The sequence below is a fragment of the Poecilia mexicana genome, unplaced genomic scaffold, assembly GCF_051168715.1.
Source record: "Poecilia mexicana isolate PSO_F unplaced genomic scaffold, ASM5116871v1 scaffold_15, whole genome shotgun sequence".
Classification (NCBI taxonomy): Eukaryota; Metazoa; Chordata; class Actinopteri; order Cyprinodontiformes; family Poeciliidae; genus Poecilia; species Poecilia mexicana.
Window position 1 is genome coordinate 21,001,100 of NW_028263384.1, and position 14,946 is coordinate 21,016,045.

A 14,946-nucleotide genomic window follows, 5' to 3' on the forward strand; every position below is an offset into this window, starting at 1 on the left:
ACAAAGTCACTCAAAGAGGGAAGGGAACTGTTTCAGAAGAACCTGCTTCCTGAGATAAAGTAAACCAATGAATAAAACATGAAGAGTATCAGCGCCGTCAGCTGAGACCCTGCTGACTACCCTTTATGGACTTTTGTGCTTCATCAGGGACGACAAAGGAGGTTTATGAGCTATTAAACAGAAAATGCTCTGAGTCAACTGTCTTACTCAGAGCCACGGGAAAGTCTTTCATTAACCCTCTAAGAGGTCCAAGTTTTTGGCTTGTTGCCTTTCTGGCTTTCTGATTCTTTTATATTAGGAGACGGCTGACTGCAACACGTTTAAACCTCTTCTGATCTTTTCTTCTGTAATGTACAAACAACCTAATTTTAAAGTCACTGTCCAAAATTGTAAATTTGAAAAAATATAATGGATTATTAATAGGTGAAGTTCTTAAGATGATCGTCATTACTACGTATTTCAGGTCGACAATCCACGGCAGTATACATCCTGGCTTCAGCAGTCACTGGAGTTAAACACTGGCTAAAACATCCAGGGCTGAATTATTTACATCTTAAATGTAACTAAATCTTTGTAGAAATAATTCCCAATGCCAGATAATCAGCTTGATTTTTGTGCCTCTTGTGACGTCATCAACACCAGTAGAGTTGAAGGTGTTTATTCGGTATCCTTTCTGAAAATCTATATTTCGTCAAATTCTGCTACATTTTTTAAATATTATTGATGGATTTTTAATGCTTGAAACTAAATAAATTCTAAATTTAATTAGTCTACATGGGTTCCTCTTCTTCTCCAAAACACGTGCCTTCTCTCTAAAGCTCAAAAGCACACCTGTGTCCACTCCATGACTCTCAGTTATCTGTACACTTACACACATTCCCCATTTTCTCATAAATACAGAGAAAGGAGCACACACAGTGAGAAGGTAGCCACTCAGGATTTGCAGAAAAAGAAGAAAAAAAAAAAAAAAAAAAAACGAGAACGGTAACAGAAACACGGCGCTGTTCCTAGCGCCTCGGCGGTGATGAGCTTATGTAACAAGAGAAATCTCTGCCTTTTTCTCCAGATTGTGTTGCTTGCCTTGTAAAAGCCATTAGCAGATGTAAAATGTGCAGTGTCATTCTTTGAAAGCCTCGCCGCTAAGTAATCTCCGCTCACACGCCGTGTGAGGGAAACCGTGACGGAGCACGCCGTGCCCTGTGAAAGCACCCGCTAATCTGTTCGCTCCACTGCAATGCAGACTCGAAAACAACTTTCCCCCAATGAAGCCGTCAGAAACCCGAACCCCCTCACAGCAAGATATAAATAATTCCTGCGTAATCCTTCACAGCGTTTCAATAAATTGCCTTTCAGGCTCGAGAACATGCTTTGATTAATTAATTCCGACTCATGGCCTGCCTAATCCATGGGATAAGATCTCAACTGTGGATGAATCTGTTCCTCGACATATGGGCCAAGTTGCAGTGTAATAGCCATCCTTCCAGCACACATTTACACACTCCTCGTTGGGACCAACAACACTGGAACATGATGCATTATTAATAAGCAGTGCAGGTTTTACCGCCTGTGATTAGAAGACAGGCAGCCGTGTGGCACGCTGCTCTGCAGGGCGGCACCTCCAAGGCCTGAATCGTGCCAAGAAGCAGCATCTGCACACGCTGGATCGCCTCTGAAATAAGAGCAGCTTAAATATTGAAAACCGTGTTTGCATAAATGATGTGTACATATTTGCACATAATGCATTTATTGCGTCTGTGTGTGCTTGTGTGGTCAGTCTGCAGGCACAGCGAGACCTTGTTTGAAAGCTCATACACCAGATGGCACTAGCTGCTTGTTTCAGTGTTAATTTCAGTAACAGTGTTCAGCTGAGAAGCAAACCATTTTACTCTCGTTATTTCTCTTCTTCCATTTTTCTCTCTTTTGAAGGAAAAGTGACCTCACCAGTGTTTATCGACATGCAGCCGTTTTCAAACGCATGATAAACACACCAACTCCGACCTCGTCGATGAGCAACAGGGTTGATCTGGAGACAGAAGCGTGAAAAGGTGGGGGATTGTGGCTCCTTTGTTGTCCAAGTATTCCACATAAATCAATACTGCTACGCACGCACTACTGAAATATTATTTCTAAGCCTGCCACAGTAAGCAATACATCACATGATGAATTAAAACAAGCTTAATTTCCATTTGCATTTTTGTTTTTCCCATGCAGCTCTCTCTTTACTAAAGACTAGATGAAAAAAGCTCCCGTCTTGTGAATTGGTCTCAACTAGAGTCCAAATATTTTGAAGGGCAATTTTGTCAGAGACTTCAGCATACATTTTATTTTTGAAATAAAATGTCTCCCAGTTCCAGTGTTAAATGTTTCTCAGGTTTAAAACTTCAGATGCCGCTTTGGAGGATTCACAACGGTTGTTTTTCTGAAGCAGTCGGTTTGCTAGAAATGTAAGGTTTTTTAGAGAGTACATACTTGCAATATTATGCCATTACCATTATATTACTTGAAAATGGTCTCAAAACCACAATGTGTTGCAACTACATGCTTCTGCAGAAGCTAACACAGGAGGAGAGTGTGAAATGGAGAGAAAACTGCAGAGTTTCCGTGTGAAACGTCAGTCAGAACTGTCATCTCGTGCCAATTACATACAAATTTCTATAGATCAGTTTCTCGCAAAGCACAAGCCTGTGTGCAATGAGTGCGTATATGTGCTTTAAATATTCATTGTGTCATATATATTTTAACAGTCACTTCTGGATAGAAATAAGGCCTCTGCTACACTGTAAAAGACTGATTTTGAGCTTTTTAATGGGGTTGGAAAGAAATATTTGCATTTTGTTATGCTCAGGTACAATTAGCTGGTTTGAACAAAACAATTTGTATTCAGTAGGTGGACTCTACTGACTAAGCTTGCATTTAAATGATTTACACATTTCTGTGTGGCAATGAAAACAACATTTATGGTCATTTGTTTGCAAAAGAGGTTTCAACATTTTGCTGTTAAGATCCAATTCTGGGTTCTTAAAGCCTGAGAAATGTCTCACAAGCTGAAGTGAAATCATTTCTCAGGTTTGTACACACCAGGTTTAATTTCTGTTGTAAAACTGCAGCTATTGCTTTGGAGGATTCACAGTGATATAGTTGTTTTTCTGAAGCAGTCTGTAGCAACTTTCATTGCTTTGTTTTCTTATATTGAACGCCTTCTGCTTCTTCTTCTTTCTTTTTTTAATCCGTGTACAGGCAACCTTCAGCTCACTCTCCTTGGAGTTGAGCTCCCACACTGAATCAAAATGAAAAATATTTCTTCTATAACTTGATCTCTTAAATGAATCTCCCAGAGGAAATGCAGAGTTTTATTCATCGCTATTCTTTTTTTTACCGTTTTTCCCGTAACCTCAAGATGTGTGACGTACCTCAACAGAAGCTCCAACTCTTCACAAAATGAAAAAGACAAGAACCAACGTGCTAAGTGAGTTTTCACAGATCATAGGGTATCAACATGGACATGGAATTTTCCACTTCAAATATCCAACTATTAACTGTGAAATGAGGGGGAAAAAACAGCCTATAAAACCTATAAAACCAGTAAAACTACCCGACGAGGGACTTGTCTTTTTCAGATTTTTCTCAGTGAATCAGAGAGAAGGTTGTGCATGAAAATCCCAGCAGATCAGCCATATCTTTAACACTCATGAACCTGCCTAACACCAACAACCATGCGACATCGAAAGTCACCTAAAAAAAAATCACATTTCTTTCAAATTTCAGCAACACATTTCCTCCACATCAACACCCCTAAATATATTGAGTTGCTGACATGTGATTGGCTGATCTGCTATTTGTGTTAACAAGTAAGGCGACAGCTATTAAGGATAAGCTGAAGACAATGGATGAATAGATAAAACCCTACGAAAAAAAAAAATCAAACCAAAAAGCTTTTTTAATTTCCCCTGGCATATTTTGGGCCTCCTCTGTGGATTTAGTAGAATTATCTGACACATTAACGTGTCAAGCAGACAAAATTCAAGCCACAAACACAGCGGATTCACAAGGTTGTTGTTCTCAAACAAAGGAGAGTTAAACTACAACAACATGCGACTTTTCCTGTGTGTTAGGAGGTGACATTCAGGGCTTTGTACAGTATCTCACAGACTGCTGTGACTTCCTCCTGAAGCAGCATCTCTTATTTATGCAGCAGAGCCTGGGTATAACTTGAGAGGAATCTTCTTCCCCCTCTTTTTCTGGTCCTCATTTTTTATTTTTTATTACAAGACCTATAAAATGAAATAATTTATAAAAACTAAAGCTCACATCTAATTTCCAGCCAAGTCAGAGCCAACTCACTGTGCTATCTGGCTTCATTAGAGCATCCAAAAGTCTGGAAAACTGAACTCAGAGTCTTGCTCGCTTGGCTGAGTCAGGGAGTCGACACGTTATGCTCAGCGTCTCTGTGAGCCACACACAGCCTGGGCACGTGTTGAAGCACTGGCATAATGAAAGCATCAGGCTTGTAGTCGAGCAGACACCGCACAAGGAGTTGAAGCGAATTGGACGACATCTGATTCATACAGGAGGCATTCAAGCACAGATCTCTTCATGCTAGCATTCATACCAACAGCCTTCAGTTAGCCTTAAATCTTAAAGGTGAGGCTAGGATAGCTCTATGGCATATAAAAAAACATGATCATTACATTTTCTGCATAAAATCAATCTTATATAATGAAATTTTAGTCCATTTGGTTCTGCTTGGTTTGAGCTTCTTTTAAACTGAGCTGTTTTAGGGCGTCTTGTCACTTTAAATCCAAACTAACTGCTGCAGTTTGGATTTAAAGTGCTGTCCACCAATTTAACGTTTACACTCACACGTGAAAATGGCTGCAAACAGATGCACGATTAAAAAAACTGTACATCTTTGAAAAGCAGAGGTGGAGCCTTATTCAACAAGAATACATCAATAGAAAGTCTGAATAGTAAGTCAACAACAAAATATTTGTCTTTTCCAGCAGCCATTGTACATAATATGCAACGGTAAAACCAGCTGACCGAAGGTGCAGCATTTCTGCTTGGGTTGCTATGTAACCGGCTGAGCTTGGCTGGGGTTGCTGGGTAACGGCATTGTGTGACTCAACAATTGGGAAGATTTTTGAAAAAAAAAACAGCTGGGTGAGTTTTTTAAAGTTCTTGGGCTGATTTTAGAAGCAGTTAAAAACCAAATGGAAGTACAAAAACATGAAAATCGTGAATTTTGGATAATAGGTCTCCTTACAGTGTCTACTCCCCAAATACATTCCTTTGGTTGTTAAAATGCTGAGGCAATAAATCAATGAATGCTATTGTCATGTGTACATTCATGCTTAACACTCAAATACTGCTGACTCACCATAAATCTCTCTTAGAGAAGATTATTTTGTGTGTTCATAAAAAGAATCCAATTCTAGGATTATTTTTCAGGCTGTCGACAGCAAACGCAACACTCCAGGCTCCTCACAACAAACATCAAACATTCACAGGCTCTGTGCCACGGGGCCACGTGATGAGCAGCATGCCTTCATACACACTTTGGGCAGTTTGCAGAAATAAGTCAGGTCCCTGTGAAGCTCCTGTTATTCTGCCCACCTGCAGAGCAGCCGGAGGAAAAGTCACAGTGGCCAAATTACCGTGCTGTCCTGCCACCAGATGGAAGACGGCTCTGGGGGTGGACCAGTACTCTGGATCCGACATGACGGCCAGGACTTTGACAGGTCTGGGAGTCATGCCGAGCACAGAGTTCACGAAACTGACAGCACTGAGACAGGTCAAATAATGTCCCCGAAGGATGAGTCGGTTACCGGCATGCAGGTACAGCAAGGTTTTAAAACGTTATGGCTTCAAAACCAAAGAAATGTTACGCAATACCATTTCTACGCTTTAGAGGCCTTTTAATAAAATGCCAGAAAAAGTGTCAGAGTGACCCTCTCCTTCCAGTTGGCCTCACAGTCAGTCAGGTGGCTGAAAAAATTGTCACTACACTGTCACTGTGCTCTGAAGAAAAAAGCAACTTGGCTGTTTGGAAGCGGTCACACTGCGGACACTAAAACTGCTGTGTTGGCTTTCTATTTATCCTTGTTTGATGGGATACAGAAAACATGTCATGGAAATCCACATTGGTCAATATAGAGAATTTATGAATTGTCTTTGCAGTATACATGTTGCTTTGGTGGTGATTTTGAATTGTGTGTGTAAACTGGGATCAATGGGGTGGAATTCGCAGCGTTCTGCTGCGTCCTGACTGGGTGTGTTGATTTTTCACCACATCTCCATTACTTATTTATGTATGTTTATTTTTAAAATAACTTGCCAAGGGATGACATTTTAATACTCAATGTTATGCTTGTGGAATCAGGTCAATTTACCATAGATATTTAACCATTTGAGAGTCCCTATGTGACATTAAAATGTGATTAAAGACTGTAGTATGCCTGTGCATATCAGTGTAACAAAACATTTCAGAGCAGGATTAGAAATTACATCTTTCCGCATGTGGCAAAAATATTTGTAGGCTTTCACAAGTAGTCATTACCCATTATAATAAGTTACATGCAAATGGAGGGCTTTTAAATCTCTTTGAAGTAAATTTTGAGCTGCAGACTTCGTTACTTTGTACAGGTATTGTGTTGTACAATAGTACAAAAGGTCAGCTTGGAAAAAAACTTAAAAGTATCACTCTTTGGCAACTTCTGGCTTTGCTCTAGACTGTTTTTTTTTTCTCCTTTTGACCAATTATTTAATTTATTTCAACTTTGAATATGGATACATACATTTAGATAACATTATAACCATAGTAACCAATATATTTGTCGGGCTTTGGCTGTAATAGGATTTTTGCTTTGCTACTTAAGAAAATAAGGTCTGCACCTTTTATCGTTTTTAATTTTCTGGGATATTTTAACTAATACCATGAGAATCTTACACCAGGCCATGCCTAATTTCATAAAGCATTGGCGGATCAGATACTGGCTAACTGCAGTTGCCTCGAATTCACCCATTTGTGACATTTTGAACAAACGTCAAAGTAAGCCAGACAGCCTCCTTAATACTCATGACAAAAACAGTCCCTGTATCTTTCTGTCCTCATTCTCATTGTAATCCTCATCATCAGTATGCTGCCCGCTGTCCTAACCTTCCTCCTCAATACCTTCCCATTTCAATGTGATTTCTTTCTCCATCATTCTCAAGGGCCTCCTCCACCGCTTGACCCCATGCTGCGATTGTTCTTTCCCCCAATGTCCTCCATCCGTCACAGAAGGATTTGGTCCAGCTTGCATGCTGGCAAATGAACTTGGACAAGGGCGCCCAATACTTCCCATCGCCTTTCCCACTAGGGACGAAGCCTTGCAGCTTTTCTCGCTTCTCAGAGATAATTTGGGGCACTCGGAAAACACGGAGCTGCACCACATGATGGTAATGTGCACTGAGACTTAATCTGAGAGCTATTATCACAGTAAGTGGAGGTTTAGGAGTCTCGGTGTGATTACTGAAAAGTAAGGGTCACCCCTGGCAGCCTCCCTGACACAGAATGACCCCTGGCTGATGACTGACTGGTGTTAACTGGGATAAAACAAATCCTACGATGCCACCAAATTACATCCGCAAATACTTTCTGAAACTACAGTACAGAACTTTTCAAATTTCGGCTGTTTTATTATCGACACACTTCTGATTGAGACGTACAGCAAAGCAATGGTTTTTGCATTGGAAATTAGAAGATTTTAAAGGGATAAAAAAAAGAGGGTGGCCAAGAAGGAAGGAGACAAATGAATTAAGAGTGCTAGTGTCAAAGGAAAGGGAAGAAAGGAAAAAGGAAGACAATAGGGTATCTAAAACATCTCTATGTTGTTATTTTGTTTTCTATAGTGAAATAAATCATTAATTTTAAGTCCAGATTATTTCTGGGTGAGTAGGAGCCCTGGTGAGATCTCCTGTTGTGTTTCTGTATATCTTCTAACATGTTTACAGGCTTATTTTCAGCATCAGCTCCAATATTTACTACCAAGCGGCGTCGACTCATTATGCTTTAAAAAATAATTAACCGCATCCCATTTTTTATTAAAACAAAATGCGACTCCATTACGGTGATGCTCACAGATTTAATCACCGGGACTTCAGCTACAACATTCAGGACTCCTCATGGCAGCTCTTCTCATTTTTGTTTTTTTTTTAATTCCCTCACCTACGGAAAATCAATTTCTCTCTGATGTTCTAGGCACCGGAAATTTACATAAACTAGATCAACCCAGCTTTTGTTCATGTTTGTGTTTTTTTGCTTGTTTTGTTAATCAATGAAAGGTTAGGCAGCACAGATCGATACCTTTCTTCAAATACACGGAGCTCTGACAGGACAGATGCAAAGATATTAAGCTTTATCTAAAAAATGTATAGCAAATCAGATCATTCATGAGATCATTTAGCCTGAAAGCAGTTCTGAAGATGTGAGCTGAAGTTCCTGTTTATTTACCTTCAGCTGACAGTTCGTGTCAGCGCTACGCTGACATGAAACCTTCAAATCTTCGAACTCCGGCTCTCTCAACTTTTGTCCCGTCTGCTGACAGCTGGCACCTGAACATCTGATAACAGCAGCGATGACTCTTCTCACTTTTAGTGTAATTGCCTAAAAACAGGCAATTACACAAGAACGAATCGACTTCCTAATTAGGCGCTGAGTTAATTAAAGCTCAGTAAGTCTGTCGGCGCGCCCTGGATTCATTTGTTGAAACTGAAAGTTTAGAAATCATAAAAGCGGAACCAAACAGAGGTGAGCTGCGTTTTTTGGGGCTTAGTTCTCATCATCTGATAAAACTTTGAAAATAAGACGCTCCAAAGCAGTTTAACAAGTGGCACAATACAGAAAATGAATGAGAAACATTTTTCTTTAAATATTAAGGTCAAGTTTCCAGTAGTGCTATGGAGGTTTTCCTCCTTCGTATAAATAGATTAATAGCTCAGTTTTGGTGATTTTTAGAACCCAAACTGATAAAGCAAAATGAGATTCAGCAAGACCGTGTCGCTGTTTAGGAGATAAATTACATATTTGGGCTGTTTACGATCCAAATAGATGTCACTGCACAAGCACTCTGAGACAGAACGCCGTAAAAGGAGAGGAAGGGTTTGAAACAGACGAGGAGACACTCGATAAATACAGATCCTCGGACTGAAACAAACGTTTGACATAGATGGGAAGCTTGTTGCATCTGGGATAGCAGGTCAATGTCAGGCATTTATTTTATGAAACGATCAGAGCCATCAGATTTTTATCTGCAGGTCTTCCTCCTGAAATACTCCATGAGGAAAGGATTTCCAGTAAAAAGTTAATTACAGCTGCTGGGTTGTTGACTCATTAGTCAAACATTTTGTGCTTTTACACAAGGACTAAACAGCTGTTTAGTAGATTGCTTACTAAACAATCTACTATATTGGAGAGCGAAGGCTCTCCAATATTTAGATCTGCTGAGGGTCTGTTTCCCAGATGGTCTGGTGCAAAAAGGAGGAGGACTATCTTGAAATATTTCAACTTAACCACAAGTAAGCAGCTGAACAAGCAAATATTTGAAACATCGCTTAAGACTAGGAGAGAAAACCATTGCCAAAGTTGATGTTTTAAAAAAATAATATAAACAGAAAACCTTCTTGATAATCTTTCTTTTTTTTAACATGGCAAATTCAAAATTACATTTACAATTAATTTGTTGCAATCAATAAGCTTCTGGTATAAATCTGGTTGGATATTTGTCTTTTTTCAAGTGTACCAAGATATTTGCACTAGAAACTAAACCAAAATATGTGTTAAGATTTTGTGTTTTTGCAGTGTAGAACAACAGATGCCTAAATGGGGGAATAATGCATTCCCCTCTGACCCCCCAAAGATTTATATGTTCTTCGTGCTCCATCTTCGTCAGCTTCAATACTGACCATCTCCTCTTCGGAGCGCCCCTCAGCTCCAACCCTCCTGCACGAAAGCAACGTGGCTCAGCTCCAGCGAGGAACAAACATCTCTGTTTCTTCCTCATTGAGATTTCCCCCTCGTCCTCCCGCCGCTTTGACATTTGACAACTGTCACCGCTCTTCTTCTTGAGGAGCTGGGCTGCAGACGCATCGAAAGGTTTATCCGAGAACTGCGGCGCTGCAGAGGCTGGCCCTGCGTGCGTGAGGGTGAACGCGGCCGTGACCCGCGGGAACCCCGCGGGAGGCTGCAGCTAAACCGACGGATGCTAAAGCAGGGACAGAGGGAGGGAGAGGAGGAGGGAGTGCCGGCTTTGGCGAGGAGGAGACGAGTGTACCGTACTGCAGCAATGCAGGAGAACGGAGGAGAGATATGAAGGAGAGGCTGCAATATAAAAAAAAAAAGACTCAACAGTGCAGAACACATATTGGCAGATGGGTTTAGAGCCACTTTATTATTCATACAAAGCTTGCGTACAGCATATCTGCTTCCTCCAGTTAATCCTGTTATGACAGTATCATCTTCTGCTGTACCCAACCGAGGCATGAGGACCTGGCGATGCAGACCCACCCTGCTGAGTCTCACATGTCTCCTCCCTCCCTCCTGTCCTTGCCCTCTGTACAAACAGCTCCCTCAGGGGGATACACGGCACAAGGAGACACACTTGGGACAACAGAGAAGCTCACCATCAGCTGTGTTGCTTCTTCCTCTTGTGAATAAGGCCAAGAGTCCACAGCAGACACCTTTTTACTATCCAACCATGTATGTAATGTAGGGCTGTAACTAAAGGCGCAAGTTATTGGTTAATGGATTAATCTAAAGATGTGATTGTACTCATCAATTGACAATTAATTGATAAGCAGCCATTTTCCTTAAAAACCCAAGTCTTCTCTTTTATCAAGGGTGGTTGACCCTTTTTCCATAATACGAATTGGGCTCATTTTTCATCATATAATTTTACTAAAGCACATATTTTTCTAAAACATTTTCAGCTGTATTTTACTGACTGAATAAACAGTCAGTGTAATACTCACATTAGTTACTTTATACATATTTATAAAATAAAGCCAAACAAGAACCTCTTAGGTTGCTGGATAGAAGAGTAAAACATGAAAAGAATAAAACACTTAATTCTCCATCAACAGAGACATTCAGTTTCTGTCAACAGATTGGACAGAAACCGCTCGAGCCCGTCGAGTGTTAATATTTCTAAACAGAACCACCTATGGGGCATTTTGCATCATTTTGCATCTGCTTGGATTGTTTCACTTTCCTGTTCAGGGACGCACTCTCCGCCATCTTTTTTTCTCTTACAACAGCTGAGCTTAAGGATGACAAGCGGCACCCTCTGCTGGATGGTGGCCAAACTACAAATCTGAAATAAACTCTAAACATGCGTTAGCATCCCTAGCTGTAAGGATTCGTAGAATGTCTTGTTAAATTATTTTTCACTGTTTTAGTGGACTGTGTTCCTACTTCCAAACCTCTGACTTTCCTCTCTGCAGCTTTACCCGTTTTTAGCTCTTGGTTAAATATCCATCGATATAAATCAACGTTAATATCTTCCGCCTCCATTTTGTCGCCTTTTAGTTCTTAAAAGTTAATGTGGAATGTTTTACTTCTCATCTATTTTTGCATTTTTAAAAAAATCATGCCTCAAACGCAAGTTATGTTTGAAAGGTATTGTATATTATGTAATAAAATGCTATTTAAAAAAGGAGCTACTCAAGCAAAAATACCAGATTACTCTTACGATCCGTTAATAGTCAGAATTATTGATAGATTACTCGATTAATAAAATAATTGTTTACAGCAGTCCTGATGTAATGCATTTATTTTCTGTGTTGTCCTTTCTGAGCCCCTGCAAAATGTAAACAGTCTGCAGAAAGGTGCCGTTCATCTTTCACCATGTGTCCCGCAACGCGCCGTAAAACCCAACAATGGCCTTTTATGTTTCACATAACCTAATTACATAAATACACATGCAGCAGCTCAAACAAAGCCCACCGAACATCCACTCCCTGCCAATGCAGCAGGAGAGTTTATATACACCCTGCATTGACAGTCAGAGGAGATAATGCACCGATATCCACAGATCTGCAAGCACTCAAGGAACAAATATCCTGCTCTCATCATCAAATTTTAATCCCCATGCAAGTTCTGCTAGTTGGCCAAGTGTGTTTCCTGGAAAAATAAATAAATAAGAAAAAAATACACCCACTCAACCTTCAGCCGATCTTTTTAACCTAATGCGTCTGCTTTATGGGATTCCAGCTGGCCTTTACTGACAGCAACACAGAGCAATAAGAGTTGTGGTCTGAGGAAGATGAGGGAGTGAAGGACAAAGTGGTAACGGTGAGAAGGTGCAGATCTTAGAACTGTCTGTCATGTTTGGTTAGAAGGTCTCAGCTACCAATCCTCAAGCTGAAAACTCTGCATCGGTTTGGTGCTAATCTGCAGACACACTGGAGACTTTCCCTGCAAAAAAAAAAAAACTCACTTCTGAGTAACTGAATACCTGTAGAAATATAAATAAACTGAATGTTTTCCTCATTTAAAACTAAACTGAACACAAACCGAAACCGACAAGCGAATACTTAATCGTTGATGCAGCCCACTGCTGCTTGATGTGAGAATGAACATCATTTATTTTTCTGAATGAATGATGCGAGATTTTTCATCCGTTTGTTGCACAAACAGATGAAACATTTGCTGATGGTAACAAACTGCTTCTCTGTGGCAGAATAACACTAGTTTCAATATCCGGCTGGCTTTCCGAAACAGTACAGGCTGAAATCTTGGCTTCAGAATGGATCAAGAAATTTCCCAGCTGACCTTTAAAAATGACTCAACAGGTGCAATGCATGATGAAATTTCAGAAAAGCCTGACATTGCTGGGGCTCATTACTGTCACCCATCAATAGGCCAAACACTAGCTTGATCACGGTTCGATAAAATATTGATTTTCGTTTGAGTTTGTGAAATGGCAGAGAAATCAATAACCCAAACAATGAGGAATCAATTTGTGCATGTCACTGTCTTTTACCAACACACACGCACAGACACACACAGGGAGGCATGCAGAAACGCTAACCTGTGGAGACAGGGCAGTGGTGGTCTGGGTGAAGAGCGTGGAGTGGACTGCTGACCGTAGGCCATGAGCTCTCCTGACAGTCTGACGGGTGAAAGTAGCAGGCAGCACCTCCTGCAGAAGCAAAGACACAAACACACACGGGTCAAGTTAAGGAAAAATCATCGGCTCAAAGAAAATGAGGCCAGCACAGACCCTTGCAGATATATTCACACTCAAACTTTCTCTCATTTTGTCACATTCAATCCAATGATTTTAATTTACTGTTGGTCTATGATAGACCAACTATTATTCAGTTGTGTTCAACAGTAAAGTGGAAGCAAACAGGTCATACACTTTGGTCTTTTCTACCAGCTTTTAGTATCTAGAAACTGATTCTTTTCTTCTTTGTAAATCAGCTCAGTCAGACCGTCTGAAGAATATCTGAGAACATTAAAGAGCTTGCCACAAAATATCTTCTGAATTTAGAGCTAGACTTTGATTAGGCCATCCTAACACGAGTATGCTTTGATCTAAATGATTCAAATGTAACTTTGAAGCTGCAATTCGGGTCATTAAGTTCAGTTTTCCACACAAATAGCATTTTAGATGTATGCCATGAAGTTGTATTTTGACCTCAGTTGAACAGAACTACGTCTACATGTTAGATGTGTCGACTACATGACCTGTGGCAAACTTCAGATGGGATCTTCTGGATTTCTGTCAAACAACTGCTCATCTTTCGGCTTTCTCGAATTATTCTGCAATGATCTTTCCATCAGCTCTCACCAGTTTCCTCGTCAAAAGGGCAGTATTACATATTTTTCCAGCAGACAGTTCCATTTTAGAGCCTAATAAGGTAACTATTAACCTTCAGTTGTTTTAAAAATATCAAACATGACTTAAAAAAACCTGACTTCACCATTCAATTTCTTGAAATTGGGCCTCTGTCTCTTTAAGGAGCTTCTGCTCTTTGTGACATTTTACCTTTCAGCACGTCATCACAAGGAGAACCACCATTATGCTGTTTATAAGGAACATTGGACTGAGACGTAGTTCGTAAGGCAAGTTCAGCAGATGTGCAGTTCCACCAAGTGTTTGCCAGTTGCTGCTGCCGCTAGTCTCAAGGAGCAATAGTGGGGATAATGTGTTCATTTTGAAGTCTTTTTTCCACCACATGTAGGCCAAAATGTTTATTTTTATGTCATCTGACATGCTCCTTGATCTTCACAATGTTGTTTACCCTCTGTAAACAGCATTTTACTAAATCATTGATTTCTGAAAGCCGTTGGTTTCTTTCACATTTTCATTTGTAAAAAAAAAAGAAAGAAAGGAAAGAAATCTGCAAAGCCATTTTTGCGTTGTGGACTGAGACGAGGTAACATCAGTATATGCAGCGCATGTCTGGGATCTGAAAACAGGCTTAAAATAAGACTTCAAAGTGATAACTTGGTTTTATTTGCTATTTTTGTCACAGCAACTTGCAATTTCTCTTTTGTATTGATTCAGCAGCCGACGGAATGTCAAGTGAAATTTTCCGCTTATGTTTTAAACGGCAAGCGATCCAGCCTGCTGCTGCAGCACACACCTGCAGATGAAAGAGATGATCAAGCCTACACAACTCAAACCCGAACTATCAGTGCGGGTTCATTAATGTTTAAGAAAAAGCAAAAAAAAAAAAAAGAATACGTCTCAATGCAAACTTGAATAAAAGATATGATAAACATGCTGACTGCTTCTCACTTTAGGACGGGCTCCCAGCGGGACGTGTTCAGAGGTTGTGCCTTGGACAGATTTTCTCCTCTGGATTAAACATCCTCTAGAAATGCCTGAAATACTTTCACCTTGAAAATATGCAGTCAGATGCTCCCAGGCTGCAAGCGCTGACAAGAGATCAGATGGA

General features: G+C 40.3%; 1 protein-coding gene across 1 annotated transcript in view; it reads right to left on the minus strand.

Moving 5' to 3' along the window:
- Positions 1-14,946, minus strand: part of mcu (mitochondrial calcium uniporter) — a 63,665-nt gene that overhangs the window by 19,088 nt on the left and 29,631 nt on the right. The window contains exon 2 of the mRNA XM_015010303.2: positions 13,068-13,178. Within this exon, the coding sequence (XP_014865789.1) occupies positions 13,068-13,178 (111 nt within the window). The remainder of the gene's footprint in view (positions 1-13,067; positions 13,179-14,946) is intronic.